At 32.7% G+C, this 12,383-nt stretch overlaps 2 protein-coding genes across 2 annotated transcripts in view; one reads left to right on the forward strand and one right to left on the reverse strand.

The window, feature by feature from the left end:
- Positions 1–890: 890 nt before the first annotated feature.
- LOC126734848 (GTP-binding protein Rit1) lies at positions 891–4,719 on the reverse strand. The gene is made up of 5 exons (XM_050438627.1): positions 4,361–4,719; positions 4,140–4,196; positions 1,970–2,043; positions 1,700–1,907; positions 891–1,413 (listed from the first exon to the last, which is right to left on the reverse strand). Exons 1-5 carry the CDS (start codon positions 4,557–4,559, stop codon positions 1,178–1,180), a joined length of 774 nt encoding a protein of 257 aa, XP_050294584.1. The 5' UTR covers positions 4,560–4,719; the 3' UTR covers positions 891–1,177.
- Positions 4,720–5,031: 312 nt separating this feature from the next.
- Positions 5,032–12,383, forward strand: part of LOC126734831 (spatacsin) — a 55,876-nt gene continuing 48,524 nt past the window's right edge. Inside the window, exons 1-4 of the mRNA XM_050438591.1 lie at positions 5,032–5,402; positions 8,258–8,452; positions 8,561–8,900; positions 9,996–11,824. Of these exons, the coding sequence (XP_050294548.1) occupies positions 5,259–5,402; positions 8,258–8,452; positions 8,561–8,900; positions 9,996–11,824 (2,508 nt within the window). The 5' untranslated portion in view covers positions 5,032–5,258. The remainder of the gene's footprint in view (positions 5,403–8,257; positions 8,453–8,560; positions 8,901–9,995; positions 11,825–12,383) is intronic.

The following is a 12,383-nucleotide window of genomic DNA, read 5'->3' on the forward strand; positions in this document are numbered from 1 at the left end:
AAAAAAGATTAGCTAAAGCATACAATTCAATGCTCATTCTGATCTAAGAGTCTCCAAGGTCCCTTCAAAATCTTTATTTTGACTAGAGTAAAATTGTACATAAATTTGTGATATTCATAATTTTTAGGTCTCAGATGAATTTCAAAATTTTGGATAATTATTTTGCTATTACAGATAGAAAGTTGATTCAAAAACTAAAATTTGCACCCAATGATTTAGTCCATTTTATGTTACTACAAAAAAGTTTGAGAAATCAATGGTATTTGAGAAAAATCGAAATTTGTGATTTTTACAATTTTTATGTCTTGGATGAATTTCAAAACTTTGGATAACTTTTTTGCTATTAAAGATATGAAGTTGATTCAAAAAATGAAATGTGTACCAAGTGATTTAGTACATTTTATGTTACTACAAAAAAGTTTTAAAAATCAATGGTAATTGAGAAAAATGGAAATTTGTGATTTATACCATTTTCATGTCTCTGATAAATTTCAAAATTTTTGATAAGTTTTTTGCTGTTAAAGATAGAAAGTTGATTCAAAAACTAAAATGTGCACCGATTGATTTAGTACATTTTATGTTACTGCAAAAAAGTTTGAGAAATCAATAGTATTTGAGAAAAATGGAAATTTGTGATTTTTACCATTTTTATGACTCAGATGAATTTCAAAACTTTGGATAACTTTTTTGCTATTAAAGATAGAAAGTTGATTCAAAGATTGAAATGTGCACCGAGTGATTTGGTAAATTTTAAGTTACTACAAAAAAGTTTGAGAAATCAATGGTATTTGAGAAAAATGAAATATTGTGATTTTTACTATTTTTATGACTTGGATGAATTTCAAAACTTTGGATAACTTTTTTGTTATTAAAGATAAAAAGTCGATTCAAGGATTGAAATGTGCACCGAGTGATTTCGTATATTTTATGTTACTACAAAAAAGTTTAAGAAATCAATGGTATTTGAGAAAAATCGAAATTTGTGATTTTTACCATTTTATGTCTCAGATGAACTTCAAAATTTTGAATAACTTTTTTCTTATTACAGATAGAAAATTGATTCAAAAACTGAAATGTGCACAGAATGATACAGTACAAAATACATTTCCGACCCAAAATGTTATGCAAAAACGACCACTTTAACTTAAAAAAAAACCAAGACTAACCTTCACATTATTTAAGAAGTGACACTCGTCTGTCGTTTCCTCTTAAAAACCAACGCGAAAATACTCCTTAAGCGCCACCATTTACTGTGCCTGCGTAATTTCCGCTCGTTTCCGGGCAAACCGAGTCTCTGACGTTCTTTCGTCCGGATTTCCCGGACTAGAGTGTGAAACGCGTCGTCCACGTACGTCCTCAGGCAAGCGGACGTCTCGTAAAATGGACAACCGAATTGATGTGCTAGTGATTTTCCTAGAAAATTCAATATTACAATTTTTACGTAGTAACTATACACGTCTGGCAAATTTGTCCCTTGGGTATCGAAATACTAATGCATGCAACGGAAATTCATTAAAAAGATCACGACAATGCAGTATCATTGATTTACACCCCCGAATTACAATGCAAAAAGCTTTAACAAGTTCCCATAAATTATGATATTACAGAAAATGATAGTCATTTGAGCAATCATATAATTGATTTTCTCAATTGTTTTAATCCAAAGGAATTTTGGAGGAAGAAGATGAAAAATTTTTACCTTCTTCAGTGGAAACTTTGCGTTGCATATGAAGATCAAACTTATTGCCCACCAGCACCATGGGGGTGTCTTCCGAGGCCCTCACTTTCTGAATAAGTTTCCTGTACTCGGTTGCCTCTTGGAAACTGTGTCGGTCGGTAACACTGTAGCAGATCATAAATCCCTCGCCGCATCTCATGTATTGGTCTCTCATGGCGGTGAATTCAACCTAGGGCACACGTGAAGATGTCGGTTTTCTGGATTATCAGTTGGGAACATTGATTTTCTCACCTGTCCAGCTGTATCCAGAATGTCCAAGAGTGCAGGCTCGCCATCGATAACTGCCTGTTGTTGATATGAGTCTTCTACAAAATGAAATAGTGATTGGGACATGATATATTTTAAAATAAAATGGCTTGATATAGATAAGTTTACTTTAGAAGTACATCTGAAAAACTTCAAATGGTAGGATTACCATTGAAAATTAGGTTCAATATATTTAATGTTTGTAGAACAAAATACTACATCTACGGTATACAAACTACATTACAAAAGAGAGTTAGGTATCTATTATACATTAAGTTATTTGATTTGTAACTACCCCACTTGTATATACAGGCATTAAAGTTGATTCAAGAGAGTTCAACTTACATGGAATTAATTAAGTGCAAGGAAAAAGTGATTGACAATGGTCATTATTATTCCTGCGATTCGTGTTTTGAATTGAACGGAACTATCAGCACCTGAAATCAAATGTATGCCACTGCACAAAAGATGTCTGTCACATGATGTCTCAAAGTGATCTAGTAGGTTCAAAAAACCTGAAAACTGTATTAATGCCAACAATTTGTTTTTCTTTTTTAGTATAAAATTAATTATTATGCAGCCTAACTATCCCACATACCAACATCATCTACAGTTCTACACCATCTAAGAGATACAATTAATTATTGTCGATAATTGCTCATTCTGATCAAGAAGCCATACTAAATGAACTTGAACATTTAGCTGAAGGTATAGAATAGAACTAGAACCACTGCAAGCAGGACATATGGGGTAATAAATATTATGCAGTTAAATATAAAAAGTGTTAAGGAAAACTTCAGTAAGTTGCTACTACTTAGAACAGATAAATAGAACATATTAAGTTAACATGTTGATTAAAGGTGATTTTACTCAAATTGAAATGACAGGGTTCTTTTATTTATTGGGTCAACTAAACCCTGAAATAGTTGGTCATTTTCAATGAAAGAGAACAAAAAAAACTGTTACTAGAATCACCATCAAAGCAAGACTTGAAATTTCCACAGGTGCCCTTAACATTAATTTAAAAGATACAAATGATCCAATTGTACATGAGTATCTCTGCCTCTTAGGAAGCTTTGGCTACTTACCATTTATCAAGAATAGTACCAGATATGATACAGAAACATGCATTGACCATTTTTTTTAGTAATAACAAAACCCAACATCTTTTTCCGAACAAATAGAGCAGCCAAATAGTCAGGTAAATGTTGAGATTCAATATATGAAGTAGATTATGAAATCCTAAAGGAAAAACTGTCAAGGAAAACATGGACTCATGTCTATGACACCGGTAGCCCTAATCAAGCAATAGAAAATTATATCATGCTTAATAAATTCAATTGATCAATCATCACCCATGAATTTACCGCAATACCCTTAACAAATTAATTTAAAAAAAAAGCTTTAATGCTAGAGAAAAGAGATTGCCAATAAATGACCAACTTTCAATTCTATAAACATAAATGATACAGATGTTATTCAATCATGTAACAAAATTAAGTACCTTGGTCTTATGATAGACCAGAATCATAGATGGACAACCCATATTAAGAATGTTGCATCCAAAATTAGAAAGTTGGTTTATAAGTTCTATATTCTAAGAGATATATTAACTACCAATCTTAGTATGTTATTATATAAGTCCTTAGTGGAATCTTTGTAGCGTTGTGCTATAGTGGTGTGGGGTGGACCTACGTTCTAAAGGTTATTTATAAAAAAAGTAAATTATATAGCACTGATAGCTTGTATAATGATAGTGTCTTTAACATTGTAAAATTGTATATTTTGTAACAACCTGTATCTATATGCATAAAAAAATCAGAATAATTCATTCTCAGTATTAATAGACATTTAGTACTCCAGTCAGTCAGAAAACTTAATAGGGACAAAACGAGTAAAATAATGTATTTTTTTCTAATAACTATTTCTGTTTGTCATATTACTTAAGTTAATTAGGAAGTGTATTTTTTTGAGTAGCATCATTTAAGAGCGAACTTAATTCTTCTCATTTGTACATACAGGCATTTAATTGTCTAGGTGCAAATCTACATTAAATACTATAAAATTAGATTTTTGCAATTGGTAAGTAAATCTGTATCTTGGATTTATAATTTATACAGCAATATATTTAGTGTAGTATATAAATTTAACTTACCGATGGTTGGGTCATGGTAGTCTAAGAAACTGTGGCTTACAAACTGCAGGGTAACAGCTGAAATAACATTTAAACATAATTATAGGTAATAATTGTGAGTTTCAAAGATTTCCTTTAATAATAAGCAAAAGTTGGCATAAAACATTCTCTATGTTAGGTGGCAATTCAACACCTTATTAAGCCCCCAGGGGTGGACATGGTTAAGTGAAGAATTAACTTACCAGACTTTCCAACCCCACCATCACCCAAAACAACGATTTTATAAACCCTACTGCCCGTTCGGGACTTATTTTGTGTTTGATTACTGCTACCGCCTACACCGAGACGATTATCAACCTCGATTTCCGAGTCTTTGACGGACCTATTGGACTCCTGGCGCGATAGTTTCCCTTTTTTCTTGTAACTCACCTCACCAGCCATCGATGAACGGGGATTTCGGTGCGGTGCGCTTAATTTTGGACACCGCTGGCAAATTCATAGAGAGGACAAGTTTGAATATTAATTGAAAAGACACCCTCCCTCTCGATTTTACTAAAAGGAAACTTTACTGACCAGTTTGACAGCTGATTATTTTGAGTTTTTCCCGTTTTGAGTTTTCCCCGTTACGTCATCTGTCAACCGGCCGTCACCTGTCATGTGTCAAAGAGGTTTTAAACAACAACTGGTTCAGTAATCTGTAACCAGTTCCGCTTGGGAAAATATAAATTTTTATTATTTTTTCATATTGTATTTCTTTAAATAATGTTTGTTGATAGAAAATAATAATAAGCATTATAAAAATACAAAATAGTATGTGCTTTAGGCCTAACTAATATGGGAAACCCTATGACGTCATACCAATACAACCAGCCGTCAATTGAAACAGCTGATCTTCATGGCTTATTTACGTTTTTAAATATTCCAAAAAAAAATTATAAACAACAATTTAAAAAAAATCGATTACACAAATTCCACAACAGTTTATGAGTCACTTTAGTGGAATAATAGAAATTACGATAACATGGGGGTCAAAGCAAACGTTTCAGGTTGTATTTGGTGCGTTTAGAATTGAAGAACCTCATTTTGAACCAGCTTTACTACCATAATTATCTGAAAAAAGGTCAAACTAGTGATGAAAACATGCACAATATCAAATATCACAAGTACAGGCTTAATTCTGAGAGCCACCCTGAAAACAGTGCGAGTTCGGCATCATCTGCACCAAGGACTTCTGAGCCGCACAAAGTTGTAGCTAGAGGGGCCACTGTGACAAAAAATAAGCAGGTAATGGTTTGCACCAAATTTCCTCGATATATGCCACAAATCTAAGATAAATCCCCAAATGTAGTTCACTGTACTATATTTTTAGAATGTGTTAAACATTTCTAAAACACTATCTCAGAGTTGCCACCTTTTCTGTTTAGAAAATCGGGACAGAACTGACACAGCCAAAAATTCCAAATATTATAAAATTGATTTAAAAAAAACTACTCTTAAATTTATTATCTACATCTTATTATATTTACCTAAAAGTAAAAACTAAATAATATTATTTATTAGAAATAGGATTCAAAAAGGAACTTAACCTGACTACATTCTAATACATTTGACTATTTATTTAACTACATCTAAAAAGAAAAATTAATATTTCAAGTTAGTTACTTAAATTTAAGAAAGGTACTAGGCACTATATACTAATTCTAACTAAATAGAAATGCTAAAAACTAAAGTTATAATTTTATTTATTTTTAAAAGAATACTTTTTATTTGATTTTGCTGCCAAAATAAGAGATTGATAATTTTTAATCTTCTCTACGAATTCCGCACAATATATAATCCGGATAATTTATTGCCTGAGTTAAAACCAACTTAAAATCAATAATTAAAGTTGTTTGTTCCGTAGGTTTTAGGTTCTTGATATTTTGCATAGCATAGGATCCAAAAAATTCTTCTAAACGAGAAGAAGAAGTCGCTGAATAGCAGGCCCTAAAGATAACCATCTTGTTGGAATATGTTTTAATAATTCTTGCCATTCTAAATCTACAAACTCAACAAATTCCTTTAAATTTTCCCTTCTGGAAGCACTAGAACTAAAGTGGTTAGAAATTTTTAAAATAATTGTTTCAACATCAACTTTTAATTGCTGAAAAGAAAATTTAAATGTATTGTTAACAACATGTGCCAAACACCCATTTTTAATTAACCGAGATTTTTTTTTCACTTGAAAGGGGTGTAACCAGATCTATTTTTCCCGAAATTTGCGTTTGTGTTGTTAGCACTAAAAGCAGCGAGATTTTCAATTTTTAAATTTACTCTTTCTAGTGCTTTGGTAACAGAATTGGCAATTGCATCAGCCGTTTCTGAAGCTTCCTCAAAGAAATCCTGTAGTTTGGATTGAACACCTTTTTCAATTGAAAAATATTGTAGGCAGATCGGATACACTTTTCTGTTTCCTTTGTTAGATGTATCCGTGGCTACAGAAAAATAATTATAAACCCCTTTTTCACTAATTAAATCATTTAAAATCTCTTCTACAGACTTTGGCCCCAAAATATTTTTAACGATATTTTCCGCTTTAGTTCTCCCGCAAGACATTTTCTTACAAATATGTGAGTCATACAGAATTTTCGGAAGAAGTTTTATCCTGCAATCTAAAGAGTTATAGGATTGATTATATTTAACACAATGAAAAATTTGTGCTAACTCGGCTATTATCACATTACTAGTGTTTTGTATGTTTTTGTTATCAACAAAAAATGTTGTTAGTATTTGTGACTTTTCCGCATTTTCACGTCTTTTATGTTCATTTCCATGCTTATGGTGTTTAATGTCACTTAAACCGCCATGAGAAATAGAAAAGTCTTTTTTACAAAGAATGCACCGGAATAAAATGAAATACAATGAAACTTCTTTATTTAAAGAACCATACAATATAAAACTTAAGTATATACATTGCACAGCTAAATGAATTGTATTCAAAAGTCAAAGTACAATTTAATTTAGTACTAAATACTCTAATTTTCTCAAAAAGTTTAAAAAAATTCTATATAGAAACAATAATAAGTAAGAAACACATTAAATAGAACATTATTGTTAAGTATACAAATCAAGCAAATTGTTCAACAAGCAAATAATGGACAAACAATTTAAAACAAAAATTGCAATAAAAATCACAAGTTTAGCCAATATTATAATTCATGAATTCCTCACTGCTATAAGGTTCAATGTTAAATAAAGATTTCTTGAAAAAATGGAATGTTGTTTTTTTTTCCTTTTTTAATTTTGGTGGTAACTTATTGAAATAAGAAATGCATGTATTTGTTGGTCATTTCTCAATAATGTCAGGAGGGACATTATAGTTTAACGAAAGTGTATTATAATTTTGGTGTAAATTTTCAAATTATTGAAATTTATGTTCGTTGTTTACAAGGAAAACAATACATTCAAAAATATAAAAACCATACACAGTTACTAAATTCACTTCTTTGAATTATCCTTTGCAGGAATCTCTAAATGCCATGTTTGAATTGCTCGAATTGCTCTCTTTTGTGTAAAAAGATAACCTCCTTACTACATCCACCCCAAAAAATATTTGTAAAGTATAACAGACAGAGTTTAGGGTTTTTGTTTAGTCCTTTTTATGTGTGTTCCAATTTAAGTAAATTCTATATAAATGCTGTAAATGAACTTAATCTTCAAGGTAAAATGATATCCTATGCCGATGACACAGCAGTAATATTTGAGCAGCATGGGAAGAGGCTACAGCAAAAGAAGGTATAAATTTAATTAGACACTTTCTAGATTTCTTTAAATTGTCCTTAACTCCAATAAAAACAATTACATAGTAGCAACAGACCCAATTTCCTAAACATCAAAGTAAGTGACATTAGTAACCCCATTGAACCAGTAAAGTCTATTAAATATCTTGGAGTACTAGAGTATTGACTAAAACTCATATTACAAAGCTTGCAAAAACAATCAAGGGAATTTTACATAAATTCTGTGTATTGAGGGATTTTCTAAATAAGAAAAATTATTTTAATGGTACATACACAGGCAGACACAATCAGTCAATTTGAATCAATGAAATAAACTAAATAACTGATATATTCCTTGATTAAATTAGTGTTTTTTTACAGGAAACATTGGATCCTCCACCTCCCAGAGACATATCCAAGGAAAATTTAGGGATATGGATTGGCTGGACGTACAGAAGCGACAGAGAAGTTGCCAGAGAGTCAGCTACCAAAGGACACATAGCTTTGGCCAAAAGGTTTCTCAGTTTACGTAAGAGCATTATAATCGAAAGAGCCGCTGAGTTTATAAACAGTGAAGTAAGTTATTTTTTGATCTTGAATTTGCATCCAATAATCTTCTACCAATAATTTGGGAGGATAATAACTTCCTCTGCACTATTTTAATCTAAAAATTTCTTTTCTAAGGTTTTACTATGGGTAGATGAACTGTTAACCCGAAAGCTAATCCTGAGAATCTCAAGTTTATTAGAAAACATTGGCCTAGACCCGATTTACGAGCTGCAAAACATGTTCTACCAGACCAAAAACCCTGACAGGAGAGAATATATTGGGAACTATTTAAAAACCAAGGAAGTCTTACCGACGAACTATGAAAAACTATGGAATTTCTTAAATATAATCTTACAAAATAAGGTTTTACACTGTGGCGATGATACAGCAGCAGAAGTTAGTATAGAGGATCTAGAGAAGAAACCCGATGGGTGGAAGGAGGAAATTGCCGCCAAATTGTTCTTAGACACTTATGGTAAGTAATCTTTTATTATTTGGTACAATAAAACCTTATACATATAAAAAATAAAAGTTAAAGTCATATATCTGAGATATATTCAACAAAGAATTAAAAATCGATCTCTTTTTCACAAAGCACATAATTAATTCGGCCGATAAGGACCAATAAACTGCACAAATTGGTCGTGATTTTTACATTCTAAATGAAGAGTATCTTTATTCCAGCTGACTGAGGTTTAATTTGGAGATCTTGACCTCTACTAATTGTTGTCAGTTACTTCGAGTTTTATTTTTTGCATTATTCTTGGCACTCATTTTTCACTCAACCCATTTTTATTTAAAAATGTATTTTTGTGTGTTATGACCTTAAACATGCTGTGTTTTTGTATATGCGTATTGAGTAAAGGTGGAAATAGTTAAATTATTTTTGAAATGTAATTGGTATTATTAATAAAACCGTTACTTTGTTATTTAATGTCTTGCAATATTGAGTCAATCATTTCATATTAATTAATTAATTCATTGAATATAATTGGAACTCTGCGCAAAAAGTTCGAAGTTTAAACTGCTTATTCTACTTGATGTGACTTCTCATGTAATAATTTAGTATTATGACTTATTTGCGCAGTGATTGAATTAAACTTCTTCAATAAACTTGCTTTTGCTAAAAAGCAATTGCTTCAAGTAATTGCTAGATTTTTATTCATCAGGCCCAGTGTTGTTAACGTAGTCAGCAGTTTCTGCTTTATAGTCCACGTTATGGTTTATTGTTGTGGTCACGTTTAAAACCTTGACATGAAGGTTTTTCACCTCTGAAATGTTAGGGTTAAGGTCGTAATAATGAAATAAAGTGTGGGTCTATTCTACAACTTTGGCAAATCCTATTAAATTAAAAAAACTACTATTAAATAAAAGTAACTAGAAAACAGCTTGACATCAGATTTCGAAGACTAAGTATATATAACGCTTTAGTTGACCCCACTGTTTTTTTTCAAGCATAAGTTTTCAAGTTACAAGAAGTTGATAAATCTTTTGCACATTCCGTACGGCCATATATATGGCCCTTTTTTTTATAACCTTTTATATAAAATTAACAAGTAATTACTTCCAGATTCCACACTGGTCACCTGGATAAAACCCAAAGTTCTCTGGAAACAACTCTTACTAACCAACCAGCTCCATCTCATAAAAACCTGGATAAACTTATCCTTTTCCTCTGGCAATGTTGCTCCAAACACGCCGGAAACCATAACGAACTTACTAAAATCCTCCCCATTAACTGAGGAAATGATTGCGGAATTATCCGACTCGAATATGCCCCCGAGCAGTTTCGAAGTTATCCTAAACGATTTGGCCCTGTTTGGTATATTTATTGAGCCTGAAAAGAGTGACTTTGTAAAAGTGCTTGCCAGGGTCGATGCCGCTGATAAACTGTTGAATATTTACGAGATACTTGGAAAAACGACTTCGAACATTCCTCTGATCACTTTTGAGTCCATGCTAGTGGAATATTGTTTGCAAAACGATTTGTTAACAGTTATGAGCGCTTGTACGGCCAATTTTGATCTGGCGTTAATACCAAAACTGAGAGAGTCCCCACATGTGGATTTACTAATGGATTTTAGGTGCTTTATTGAGAATTTTAATGATAACGATTGCTTGCTTGGGAATATTTATAAAGTGGCCAAGTATTTGAGCCAAAGCAACTTGGAAGAGTATTTTAACGAGAATTTCATGATATTTTTGGCCCTTTTAGTACTCACCCCAGAGGTGTCTCTGGAAGACTCTATCAGAGATAAGTCGGTTTCATTATTCGGGAATAATTTGTTTAATTGCTTGGCCAATATTCTAAAGCATCACCCGTTGCTCTCCAACCTGTACTTCCGCAAAACAACCGGGGTAAAATGTAATTTAACTTATCAAGACTTAGTCGAGAAGCATCTTAAAATAGACCTGAGGCAAGTGAAGTGTTCCGTGTTGGAATCCCCCAAAGCCTATTCAAAAAAAGTTAATTTTATCTTTTACTTGATCCAGCATCGGCCCAGTATCGCGAGCAAGCGGTTCTTCCTGGATCTCCTAAAGAAAAACGAGCCTATCGATGCCAAAGCGAAATCACTGGCCCAAAATAAAGTCTATAAAATCGCCATAAAAAACTTTCTGGATCAAGGGTTGACCACCACTTGCGTGACATTTTTAAATATGATTGGAGCGGAGGCGGAACATTTACGTATCAGCTTAATGGCCGCGAACATTTTGCACCAATCGGGAGTGGATATGCACAACGTCATCTCACTGTTCCTGGACAATAACCCTCAAATAATCCAGACCTTATTGGACGAGAATCTGGTGAAGTTTTTCCAGTTTTCTCGCTCGATTTCCGGCGGTGAGTTCGTGAGGGCCGTAAAAACGTTCGATTTAGTGATAAAGTTTTCCACGTTGCATAACTTGCCGTTGCCCGAGAGTTTCTTGAGGAATTTGGCCCAGAATAACTTGTGGTTGCCCTTTTTGTTGTACGCCCAAATGAAGAATTATCCCATAGAGCAAATGAAGGAGTTATGTTCGAACATTAAGAGCCCCAACTTGTTGGAGCATGTGATCCATAGCGTTTTGCACGACATCCATGTGGACGAGACCAATGTTTTAATGCGAGAAAGGGATCCGAGAAAGTATCTGTTATCGAAGATCGGAGTACGTAGGACCGTGGATAGTTTAGTGGGTCCTACAGCATCGATTACTTCCAGATCTACTGTTGGTAGTGGAGACAGTTACGTGAGCACATCCGGTTCGGAATCGTTGGAAATCGATATTTCTAACACGAAGGCCACACTGTTGCAGATTTTAATACGGTGCCATAATAGTACGGATCCGCCCAGGGCTCTTTTGCAGGCCTGTCAGCTGTATAGGAATCCCCTGTTGGCTATTTTGGCCACTAGTTACGAGGTAAGGTTCATTTGTTTTATTTACTTTTATTATTTGTTTTATAAAAATTACGTAAAATAGAATATTACGTGAAGTCTTTAGAAAACATACCACAAAAACCCTGGAATAAAATTTTAATTTCTAAATAGTGTTTGGATCGGCTAAAATTAGTGTTTTTCTCTTGTAATGTGTCTAATTATACCCGAAAAACATCATTTAATTCCCATCCTCTTTTAATTTTTTGACTAAGATAGAGATATAGAAATGAGAATTTGATTTTTCCACCTAATTTCTATATCATCGTTTAATTTTCTAAATAGTGTTCGGATCTTCTAGAATTAGTGTTTTTCTCTCGTAATGTGACTAATTATACCCGAAAAACATCATTTAATTCCCATCCTCTTCTAATTTTTTGACTGAGATAGAGATATACAAATGAGAATTTGATTTTTCCACCTATTTTCTATATCATCATTTAATTTTCTAAATAGTGTTCCGATCTCCCGGAATTAGTGTTTTTCTCTCGTAATGTGTCTAATTATACCCGAAAAACATCACTTCACTCCCACTTTATTCTAAT

The sequence above is a fragment of the Anthonomus grandis genome, chromosome 4 (assembly GCF_022605725.1).
Source record: "Anthonomus grandis grandis chromosome 4, icAntGran1.3, whole genome shotgun sequence".
NCBI classification, from domain to species: domain Eukaryota; kingdom Metazoa; phylum Arthropoda; class Insecta; order Coleoptera; family Curculionidae; genus Anthonomus; species Anthonomus grandis.